The sequence below is a fragment of the Toxorhynchites rutilus genome, chromosome 2 (genome assembly GCF_029784135.1).
Source record: "Toxorhynchites rutilus septentrionalis strain SRP chromosome 2, ASM2978413v1, whole genome shotgun sequence".
Classification (NCBI taxonomy): domain Eukaryota; kingdom Metazoa; phylum Arthropoda; class Insecta; order Diptera; family Culicidae; genus Toxorhynchites; species Toxorhynchites rutilus.
In genome coordinates, this window is record NC_073745.1 from 237451235 (window position 1) to 237464078 (window position 12844).

At 38.8% G+C, this 12844-nt stretch overlaps 1 protein-coding gene across 1 annotated transcript in view; it reads left to right on the plus strand.

Annotated features, from left to right (window-relative positions):
* Positions 1-12844, plus strand: part of LOC129765157 (uncharacterized) — a 155573-nt gene that overhangs the window by 19287 nt on the left and 123442 nt on the right. The window contains exon 2 of the mRNA XM_055765049.1: positions 6359-6618. Within this exon, the coding sequence (XP_055621024.1) occupies positions 6537-6618 (82 nt within the window). The 5' untranslated portion in view covers positions 6359-6536. The remainder of the gene's footprint in view (positions 1-6358; positions 6619-12844) is intronic.

Below are 12844 nucleotides of genomic sequence, written 5' to 3' on the forward strand. Positions count from 1 at the left end.
GCTGTCTTGCCTGTCTGTCTTGCTATTGTTACCGGGTTTTTGATTAGCTATAACTCGTACTTGTCTCCAATCATCCGAAACAATATAATGTTCCAGAAACCGATTGAACAAATTCAACAAGCGATGTTTCACCACATCAGGGAGGTTTTTCAGCAAGTTGAACTTAATTCTATCCAATCGAAAACTCGGAATCAAGATCGCACCTATCATGTGGGATATCTCGAAAAAAAATTTGCACGGGAGCGAAATCGAGGCAAACTTCCCGAGCGAAATTTAAAATCCATCGATGTGAATATTCTTCGCTTTCATTTGTTGAAGAGCGATTTCTCATGTTTCGAGCGACTTTCCAAAATTTTTTCATTGACGTTTCTCGTGACAAACCTCGAAATTTCGCCAATGAGCACATTTTTCCCTTTTTCTATTCCATCTGTTAATGTTTATTATTAGGATCATCTAGCAATTCAGCTGTAACAGAGCCGAATTTATCGTGTACATTTTTCTCATGTTGTATATTACACAGTAGCCATTTAGGCTTAAGAGTATTCCTATCTCATCGATACACATTTTTATTTATTACACATTAGCCATTTAGGCGTAAAAGTATTCCTATTCTATCGATACACAACACATGTCGCATTTTTCGGCGTAAGAATATTCCTATTGTTCGAAAGTTCACAGTTGGACACAGCGGGACTGTTGATATAAGGCTTCCATTGTTGTGTTTATAAATAGCATCAATTACCGATGCAGCAGATCGATCGTATGTGGAGTGAGAGGCTGGGATCACCATCACATGATGATTCATGCATGGACGTAGAAGCAAGATCAATCGTGGTTCAGGAAGGAGTGAGCACATGTCAATAAGTTGCTTGCGGCTAACCGCAGCTCTCGGAGGCCAATACAGAGGTCTTTGCCTCTGATGTTTGCATGACAAGCAGCAGCTTCGATCCCCCCCCCAATAGGTGGAAGGTCAATCCTAAAAAATGAGTGGCACTTATTGATCCCCAATAGCACCCCTCCGTATCTGTCATCACGGTCCAAGCGAATAATATTAAAATCGTGGAAAGAGAGATCATCTCGCGAAGAAAGACAAGTTTCGGATAGAGCATAAACATCACAATTGAAGTTGTGAATTATAAAATTCGAATGTGACATTGAAATACTACACTCGATAAAAAAAATTGATGTAATTTATCACATGCTGTAACATCGTGAAAAATCAATGCATATCGATGGGATATATATTAAAGCTACATGCTTTTCATGCTTTTTAAGGTATGAAGATCGTAATGAGTGATGATACCCACATATATACATACGCATTTCCACGTATACATGGAAAAACATGAAAAAATCGATTTTTATTTCTTTCTGGCATTGTTGTTCACTACACCTGCACACACCTTTAAAATGATATTGATTGTCGATGATTGAAATTTGAAAAATAATTCCCCCCCCCCCAAATATATTTTTTATTAAGGCACATGTGGCGTTAGCCTGACGGGGCCGGGAGTCCAATATTTTGACAATTTTTGTCTTACAACTATGTTAGTTGTACCGCTCATGACAACTCTACACGAACTGATGATTGCGCCGGCTAGTGACCATTCTATCCTGGATTCTTCGAGTCGAGAAAGACGCACCACGCTAGATATGGGGTACAGACTAGGGAGCGTTGCTGATTAATGGTCAGCTGCATCCCAATAGGAAGTAGCCCGTGGCGGGCACACGTATAGAGCATCGAAGACTGCAACATACCAATTATGAGAACACTTGTAATACTAACCTCGAGCCAACCGCGAGTAATCGAGTAATCTGTAAAGAGTGTGTGTACGTATTGCCGCGACTAAGTAAAAGTTTATCGATCGGATAGGAGGGATATGAAACGGGGACACAACGAAGGAAACATCATTAAACGTTGACATCGGCGTTTCTGAGGAACAGGTATAGATGAAGCAGAAGATCAGGATCCCGGCTACCTAAGATATCCCGGACGGGGATATCCGATTGTCTGCCTTGTGCTCTCAGTGCTCTAGAGAGCTGAGAGCGAGCAGCATGGAACCGGATACACGACCAGACAACATGCTCGATGTCGTGGTAGCCATCGCCACAATCACAAAGATTGTTTGCTGCGATCCCAATGCGATAGAGATGCGCGTTTAGGTTGTAGTGATTGGACATAAGCCGAGATATCACGCGAATGAAATCACGACCTACATTCAATCCCTTGAACCATGCACTCGTCGAGACCTTAGGGATAATCGTGTGTAACCAACGACCGAACTCATCTTCACTCCACATGCGCTGCCAACTAACGAGTGTGTCCTGACGAGGAATGTGAAAAAATTCATTATAGGCAATTTGCCTTTCAAAAAGTGTGCCTTCTGAAGCGCCCACCTTAGCTAGCGAGTCCGCTTTCTCATTCCCCGGAATCGAGCAATGAGAGGGAACCCATGCTAAGGTAATCTTGAATAATTTTTCGACCAAAACACTCAATAGATGTCTTATTCTTGTTAGGAAATAAGATGAGCGTTTATCAACTTTCATTGAGCGGATTGCCTCTATTGAGCTGAGACTGTCTGAAAAAATAAAATAATGGTCGATGGTTTCAATGATCCCTAGAGCATAGTATATCGCACCCATTTCTGCGACATACACGGAACAAGGATCTTTGAGTTTGAAAGAGGCACTGGAATTTTCATTGAAGATGCCGAAGCCAGTGGACCCGTTTATGTATGAACCGTCAGTAAAGAACATTTTATCAGATCCAACTTTCCCATATTTTTCCGAAAATATCGACGGAATAACATTGGAGCGTAGGTGATCTGGTATTCCATGGATTTTTTGTCGCATGGACAGATCAAAAATGACAGAGGAATTGCAAAAGTATGGGAAGCAAACTTGGTTGGAGATGCCTGGTGAAGGGTACACGTCGTGGGTAAGGTACTCATGGTATAAAGACATAAAACTTGACTGAGGAGTCAGCTGGAGTAGATTTTCGAAGTTATCAATCACCAATGGATTCATGATTTTGCAACGGATGAGAAATCTGTAGGATAATTCTGTGAACCGAAGAGTAAGCGGGGGTACTCCTGCCAAAACTTCGAGACTCATCGTATGTGTCGAATGCAAACACCCCATGGCTATACGCAAGCAACGATATTGTATTCTCTCCAGCTTGAGAATATGAATCCTGGCAGCTGATCGGAAGCAAAAACTGCCATATTCTAACACTGACAATATCGTTGTTTTGTACAACTGAATGAGGTCTCCTGGATGGGCACCCCACCATGTTCCGGTTATTGTTTGGAGAAAATTGATTCTTTGCTGGCATTTCTGTTTCAAATACGCAATGTGTCTCCCCCAGGTACATTTAGAATCAAAATATACACCCAGGTATTTGAAAAACATAGAGTGTTGGATCGTTTTGCCGAATAGGTAAAGCTGGAATTGGGCGGGTTCGGGCTTCCTAGAAAAAACGACCATTTCAGTTTTCTCCGTACAGAATTCGATACCCAGCTTGAGGGCCCACGTGAACAGATTGTTCATGGTATCTTGCAACGACTTTTGCAGAGCGACGGGATTAGTAACCGTGATGGAAATAACTCCATCGTCTGCAAGTTGTCTCAGCGTGCAGTAAAAATAATTGTAGCCCTAAAATCATGTATATCCCATCGATATGCGTTGGTATTTCAGGAATTTACAGCATGTCGAAAATCATTTAAAATTTCCGACTTCGTACTTTGTTCCCTTAATTTATTTTTGTGGAGTGTATCCTATATTTATATTTTGTATCCTATATTTATATTTTGTATCCTATATTTATATTTTGGTGCCCATTTCATTTTTAATTTTTTTTGAAATCCTATTCGATTTAAACGAGAAAAGTGTCACATTCATCGGTATAGTTTTTGAAAGTGTGAGTGAAGTCCCTAATGGCAAACCCGGCTCTGGACATGTGAATTCGTGCCACTATTAAAAGAATGTCCTGGAGAGGAACGAAGCCAACGGGGTCTCTTCCATACCCAAGGACATTAATACAATCCCCTCACCCTCCAGGCTAACGCCCCTAACTAAGGTCCATCGTGTAATACTGGTCTATTATGAGGCACTACGGAAGCATCTCAAGAAGGTTAAATCTGAGGAAAACAAGAAGAAAAGGGGAGTTGTAGAGAGTACATGTTGTACAGAACCTTATGATTGGAGTTAAGCCTAGGGTGCAAGCATTCGTTTATGGTATTGAATGAAGTTTTTTTTTTTTTTTTATCTTCGCTTATTTTTCGTCGGCCTATTTCCGCCACTTTAGTGCCAATCACCGACATCAGGGAGGCGACTCCACCTGTTCCTACCTATCAGACTCAACAACTCATGAGCCGGGCCAACTTCTTTTACTTCCGCTCCGAAGGAAGACGTAACCAGAGATTTTTCGCCTCAGAAAATCCCAACGACGCCAGCTGGGATTGAACCCAGGCCGATCGGATTGTGAGGCTGTTACGCTAACCATACAACCACTGGCGCCGTCATTGAATGAAGTTGAATGAAATAAATATGCAAAATGCTTACTAATGGGTTATATTTTATTGTCTGAAAATTTGAAAATGATGGTCAACTAGGTTCTACAGAGTTTTTTTCGTGATGCAATTTGATGTGGGACTCCCTTCACACATGGTATTCATATTTATATTGCAACAGTTGACTGTTGTGTACGAGTCATTTCTCGAGATGGACATTTTACGATTATGTTTAATGTTTCAAAAAATTTAAGAAAGTTATAATTTACAATAAACATATTTCGTGATTTCAAAACACTGGTTTCGTCCTGTTATTTAACATCGCATAATAGAGAAAATATAATCAGGGGAGCGTAGTTGAAATTCTAACTGCAATTACTCAGGTAAATAGTATCGCTTTACATGAATTGTCAGGTTGATATCAAGAATGATGAGATTCCTCATCCATGAAAATACGATGATTCATAAGATTGGTCTTAGTAATTTATTTTATAAATAATCACGTGCAATGCATCCATTCATCCAAAAACAGAAGATATTTTGGTAAAAACATTTCTTTCTTTCGAAACACAATACCGCCCACTTTCTACGATTTCAGGCGCAGAAGAAATCAACTTACGGTCGTAGTTTGACTCAGCATAGTTAGTATTCCATGGAGCGACTCGCATTGTTCCAACCAACTCTTCATGGATAATCGTAAACAGTTTTGTTGTTGGTGCTGTCTTGCTCTCATCCGCTTTAATGCACTCTCCTTTGGTTGTCTGTTTGCTATATCTACGTCTTGTTTCGTTCCGATGCTCAAACTTCCGCCCGTGGATCATCGCTGCCCCCTCGTGGACCTATTGGAGGATTTGGTGGAACATTACTATTCCTGCACGGCTGGGTGGACCCGAGCTACCAAATGGGTTATTGTTTTTAATTATTTATGTATACTACACAACGCATACATCTATCATAGACTACACACTGGTGCTGGTGCACGTGGATTATTTGTGAGACTTTTTCTAAAAAATTGAAAAATGATCAGATCACAATACAAGCTTAGCATCAAAACAGTTACGTTTTTGAACATATTCGTTCAAAAAAGGGCTACAACCTGAAGGTACTAGGAAACGTAATCCCAAATTCTCCCACCGTCCCACCAGACGGCGGGCGCTACCGTTCCGCGGCCGGTAAGCCGAATCACACATATTGTGCAGAAAGAGCAAAGCATATGTAAGCGAACACCTGCGAGAAGGTAAACCCGCCGTCAAGAAAGAGGGGGGAAATCAAAGCTTCCTCGGTAACTCGCCTCACCGGCAGTCATTTGTTAATTTAATTTTACCCGGAGCTCGTCGGTATTTGTCACTGCCAAACACAAATTAATTGTTGTAGGTGGGTGCGTTCCGTTACGTCCGTGGGAGCTCGGCTCTTCCGCCCAAAACAGGAGACATACTTCCGGTGTGGAACGGATTGAGCGCAGAAGGAAGCCAACCAAGACGGTGCGGTCGCCTCAAGTCAGTCTGGAAGAGGGCATCGGTTGGTTGACACAAACAGTGGTGAAAATGCTACAAATTTAGACGGCAGTTACTGGCTCCAACCTGAATGTCTGATAAGCGATTAGTGGTAAATTGGATTAGCGCAAATAGTGTGGAAAAACAGTGGACGCGTGGATGAGATAAGTCGAAATGCAGATTATCACGCCATGGTGTTGTGCCTTGAGAAAGTTTATGTGAGGTGAAATCCTGTATCAATACTGTATGCAATCGCAGTACAAGTAGCTATTGAAAAGTGCAGAAATAGGTGGATTTGATGAAGAAATGAAAAATAAGTGGTCTTAGTTTTATCTCCTCGTAATTTGTTTACAGTTCATGTATTCAGGAGTGGGTTGAAAAGATTACTAGTGAAATAAAACATGCTCTGAAACTGCTACCAGTAACGCTTGTGGATATACGCAGCGCCGACTCCGCTGTTCATGGAATGATTTCGCGACGGAGGATTGTGAAATATAGTTTTTACACCTTCTGAAGACCGTTACAAGTGATCATGTTCTCCAGATTATGCAAGAACAGTATCTTTCCCAGCGGACCAACGTCCACGCCGATTTCGTCCACTTCTACTGATGCTGGTGAGCAAAATTATTATCATGATGCTTTAACAACATATAGTGGGAAAACTAAGCAATTCTATTAATGTTTTTTGTCTCCTAATTATCTAGAATTAAGAAGTTTATTTCGTTTCTGATTCGATTATATTTTTGTTACAAAAATTAAAATGGTACTAACGTTCCTAGAGGAACCTCGCCGTCTCAATGTAGTATTATTACTTGCGTCATTTTGATGAGTAGGGGAAATGGGGGGAATTTAGACCCCCTAAGCAAAATGTCTAATATTTTCAAACCAATACAGTCTAAATAAAAAATATTACATTGTATACTGAGGTACACTTGTTTTCTCTCAATCAATAATGTTTAATCATTATATCAAGCTTCAAATTATCAAATGTATCATAAAATAAAAGAAATGATTTTTGGACATTGAAATTTGATGCGGGGCACCGTCTGTGGGGTGATTTGGTTCAATGTGTGTTTCATCGAAAAAAACATACTTATGTTTATGTAAAGTATTTTGGGATAATGTTACAATCAGTACCAGTGTTCTGGGATCGATTACAGACCAGAAAAATTGCATTGAGACCATCTCGAACTGTTGTTCAAGCATTTTCAAACACTTTCGATGCTTGATCAAAAGAAAATCCGTTCTTGATGGTCTGTGTTGCTCTTTCAAGCTCCTCCTTCTTCCAACGTTGTCTGCCCATCCTCTTTTCGTAATTCAGCGGCATCTGGAATCAATCAGACCAAAGAAAAGCCTGAAACCTGTAGAACCAATCCACCTCACAGAAACATGTCCATGTCACCCCACACAACATGCAAAAATAGAAATACAATTAATGTTATTTATTGTTATCAAACTTACAGTTTCACTGTATTAAATTGTTCCTCTTCTGTAGGCGAACAGAACTTTACTGCACAATACACGAAAAGTTTGTTTAATTAGCGGGAAAAACCTTAAAACCACGATCGGGAAACTCACATTTTTTGACAAGTGCTTGCTGTGTTCATGCTGCCGTTTCCTTCCACCTGTCGAATTTTACCAAAGTTTTTTACGTTAGGTGCATACGGTTCAACAATAGAAGGAGATGACATTATAAAAAATCCAAGTTGAGCCGTATTTTTTGAGATAAAGAGGTGGTCCAAATCACCCCGTATGTCCAACTCACCCCGTGTTACCCTACTTGGTAGAGATTTTTATGCCAAATAACACGTCTTGAATGTATTCTGAGTGGCAAGCTCTAGATTACGCGTGTTGACAGTGCAAGTCGGAGAAAATTAATTTCACGAAACATTCCCCCGACCAGAACGGGAATCGATCCCGAACCCCCGGCATGTTAGGTGTGACGCAAACCTCTCGGCCACGAGAGCACTGCTACAATACATATATTATTGCTTAACTTTCAGTAGACCAGTGAGCCTGGATTATTTCCATCAGAATGAATAGATTATAGGGTTCAACATACGCGAATGGAACTATATTTATACACCCATGGGCGCAAAAAAAATCCACTCCCATTTGAAATCAATGCGCTCTTATTTTAATTTTTTTTATAATATTTCCAGTTCCAGTTCAGTTTAAAAAACACTTCATGGTTTATTTTAAAAAATAATGAAAAGAAATAAAAACTAGTTATTATTAGTCAATATAACTCTGGCCTCGATAACCAATTGACAACGCTTTGGCATACTCTCCGGAGGTTCCGGAGGTGTTGGGGGTTCAGCTCGTCCGCTTGTTCGTAAAGTCAGCGTAAAATCCACCTTGTTGTTCAAAATCGCTCAAATAACCCTCAATAGGATCCAGGTCGGGACTTTGGGGTGACCTTTGGTTTGATCCGGACCGATCGGAAGAATGCTGCTGTTTTCTTTGCTGTATGCTTATCTTGTTGAAAGGTGTAGTTATCGTCCAGTCCCATTTTCAGCATGGATTCTTCCAGGTTCTCGCACAAAATGTCGGTGTAACCATCGGCAGTCATAATACCATTGACCTGTGCTAAATTTTCTACCTCAGCCCACGAGAAACAGCCCCACACCATGATGCATCCGTCACCGTGCTTCATAGTCGGTTGTAAATGCTGGTCCTGCGACCCTCGTCGCTCTTCCGCCATTACCAGAGTCACCTTTTCTTGTTAATCAGCTCGAACTTGGACTCGTCCGACCAAATAGTGCGCTTCCAGCTGCTTGTTATCATGGTCCCTCACAAACTGAAGTCGTTTCTGTTTTTGTTGGTATTGCTGATCATCGGTCGCTTTTTGACGAAGTAGCTCTTCCGGTCCTGTTCCACCAAACTTCGCAGAATGGTGCCGTTCTTTAAACACCCGAAAAGTCATTCGTGGGTTTTTTACTTCCCGGATGATTAGCGTGTCCGTTCTTGCATCAATCTTACGTTTCGGTTCTCTTCCCGGTCGATCCACCATGCTGTCGAGCATCTGATGTTTTCGAATGGCCAGCTGAACCGCACCGCGGCTTACCACATACTCCTCAGCAATGTTTCGTTGGTACTCCTTACGCTGGAAGTCACGCATAATCAAATTTCGGATCTGTGTTGTCATTTGCTTTCCACCCATTTTCCGGAAGCTACCTCAGCGTCAGAAACACGTCACTACGCACGAAAAGTTGACTGAACAGCTACGAAAATTATTTTTGTGTCAGATGTAAACAACCAGCTGTCAAAATCGAGGGGTGCATCGAATGATTTTTTTATATCTGTATTATAGTGATTTTCAACTCATTTGGCTGGTTCGTCACTTGTACTTCCATTTTTGGAAGAATGTCGGGAGTGAGAATTGAACTCGTGACCTTCAGCGTGAGAGGCATGGATGTTACCACTACGCCAGATCGCCTCCAACATCGAATGAAGAAAACGGTGCAATTCCAAATGATATCGAACTAAAAATGCAGATTTTAAAAACTTGTATTTTTGATTCGAACGAAAGTTTGTGTTTCATTTGGGTTGGAGGAAATATGAGTTTTCCACAGCATTTGTGAATTTTTCAACTCAAGTGTAACTTTGAAAAGGGCGTATCGATTTTAGTAAGAGATATTTTTGGAAATTTATGTCTCAAAAACTATGAGTTATACCGAAATAGTGTCTTAGAAAGAGTTATAGAGCATTGATGTCCAAACGTGAAAAAATATACACGTAGATAAAAAATTAGTACTTTTTTATTTACAAAAAAAACTTTAATTTGCAATATCTAATATATATGTTTTTAATTTTTTTAAATTTTTTTTCATATAAAAATGAAATTATGTAGAAAATTTTAAAAAAAAGGTACAAGATGGTAAATCTATTTTTGACGAACTTTGGGGAACATCGAATTTTTATGAACTTTGGAAAATTCAAATTTTTGTCTGTTAACAATCACTTTTAGCCACAGATTATGAATCCTGATGTGATTTAAAATAAAAAAGCTCTTTATCAATCTCCTTCTAATTGCATCATTTCTAATTAATTGTCTTTTTCAATTTATTTTTTTTACAACAATATGTATTTTTTAATTTTTTCAATTTTTTTCATATCATGTAAAAAATTGAAAAAATGAGTCCAAAGTTAATCTATTTTTGACAAACTTTGTGGAACATCGAATTTTTATGAATTTTCTCTTGATCAATCTCCTTCTAAATGCAGCCATTCTCGAGATCTTTAAAAAAATATTTCTAATTTGTTGCCTTTTTTATAGTAAAATAGCTGACCCGGCAAACTTCGTCCCGCCCAAAATTTGTTTTTTGTTATCAATACCTTCAAACATTCACGTTTTTTTACTAAGTGCAAGTTCATGCGACCAATCGCAGAACTGTTCATTGATTGATCTTCTAATCGATCCCGTTGAATTTACCTTTTACTATAAAATTCCTAGTACTTCTACCAAAACTCATCATTATAATATCAAATTATTTTCAGACACAATTCTCGTTCATGATTTTTCAATCACTTGCAAATCACATGTTTCTCCATTACATGGAATAAATGTTTGATACAGAAAATTTGATAGAATAAAGACAGACCCCTCCCCTCTTCTCCACTCAGAGAGGGGGTTTCACCACAGAAACGTTTCGTGCCCCCTGAAATCTTCACATGCCAAATTTGGCTCCATTCGATTGATTAGTTTTCGAGTTATGCAGAAAGTTGTTTTTCGTTTGCATGACAGCCCACCCTAAGAGAGGAGGAGGAGTCTCGAACCACCATAAAAACATTTATTGCACCCTAAAACCTCCACATGCCAAATTTGGTTTCGTTTGCTTGATTAGTTCTCGAGTTATGCAGAAATTTGTCTTTCATTTTTATGGCAGCTCCCCCTTAGAGAGGGGGAGGGTGGAGTGTCTAACCACCGTAAAACATTTATTGCACCCTAAAACCCCCACATACCTAATTTGGTTTCATTTGATTGATTAATTCTCGAGTAATGCAGAAATTTGTGTTTCATTTGTATGGCAGCCTAAGAGGAGGAGTATCTAACCACCATAGAATTTTTTTTACATGTGAAATTCGTTTATTATTCAAAAATCAAAAAGTTATTATAAAATAAATATTTACATTTCGTTTTCTAATTTAGAATCCAATAAAACTGTGTCAACAAAGTTATTGCTTCTCATTATAAAGTTCACATATTTTACGAATATTTTAAGAATTTTTGCCTTTTTAGTTTTTCCTATACTTCTCAATTGAGGTCTCAATAGTTCGTCTATCGACAGACTGCGCCACCCATTGAACAGCACAGTTAACTTCTGTAGCAGTATCTCCATGCTGGTTACACCCTTATGCAATCGCTGAGCTTATGCTCTAGCGTTTCGCATTGAGTGTTGCAAAACAAACAATTTTCACCGTCGGTTCTGTTCATTCGGAATAGCAATAGAATCATTTATTGCACCCTAAAACATCCACATGCCAAATTTCGTTTCATTTGCTTGATTAATTCTCGAGTAATGTAGAAATTTGTGTTTCATTTATATGGCAGCCCCCCCTTAGAGAGGGGAGGAGTCTCATACTATCATGAAAACCTTCCCCGGCCTTCAAAACCCGTACTTACCAATTTTCATGTCGATCGGTTTAGTAGTATCCGAGTCCATAAGATTCAGACAGACAGACAGACATCCATTTTTCAAAATGCATCACAAAAATGAAACGAAATGAAATATTAATATTCTTCATGACTCTTATTCATAATTCTCAATGACTCAATTTCTTCTATGATAGATTGAACAGTAGAACCAATACGACTTGATTGTGATAGTCTGCAAACGAACATTACTTCACCGAAAAAGCTACTGCTCCCGATGCCTAATAATAAGAATAAGACAATGGAAAGAAATCACAATACCAGAGCTATTTATTAAAAATAAAGCAACTTCATGATTTCATTTGTATTTTACCTCAAAATATCACGAAATCGTGGGTATTTTTAACTCCTTCTTTCATTTCTTCCCCATAAATTTCATATTCAATGTAATTAATGACGATATTTTTTTTTCACATATCATTCCACATTGATACGTGTCCCGCTGATATTCATTAATCATTTTCAGTTATACAGTTGAACTTCCTGCCAGAAGCGTATTGTCTTTCTTTGTTCGTTACCAACCGTTTGAAGGTTATGAGTACATACAACAAACGGCTCTTTTCAGGGCTACTATTTAGATTGAAAAAAGTATTAAACTAACAGATCTCTGAACAATGAGAAGAATTACATTAAACAAATTACAAATTGTTCTGAACAATCACAGTCCTACGTCAAACTTCCGTCCGTGCCCCTAGGCTCAGACCCTTCTACTTTTTCTGTGATATAAATTAAATAAATTTTTGTTTTTTGACGTAGAACTACGTCTTTCAGGAAGGGTGCCAAATCAGAAAACAGGTCACGTTTTTATGAAATAAAGTTAAGGTTAATAACTATTTTCACTGTGAATGAATTCTTATGATATGTATACCAATCGAATCGGAAATTTTCTAAGATTTGTTTGATATACTATGCATTACAATTTGCTAATCTCTAAATGCTTTAAATTCATGAAAGCTGGAAGAACTTCCTTTTTTCCCATACATTTGTTCTGCCGATTTGTGTGCTAACCCTACCCGTATTTCGAATGCTTATATCTCGAAAATTTCTTAACAGATCGGAAAGATGTTTGCATCAATTGATAGGAAATATTTCTACGCGTCTATCACAATTAATAAAATGTTATTTTTCATTAGATGAACATTTGAATAACTGTAAAATTTTAAGCGTTATCAAAACGCCCTAAC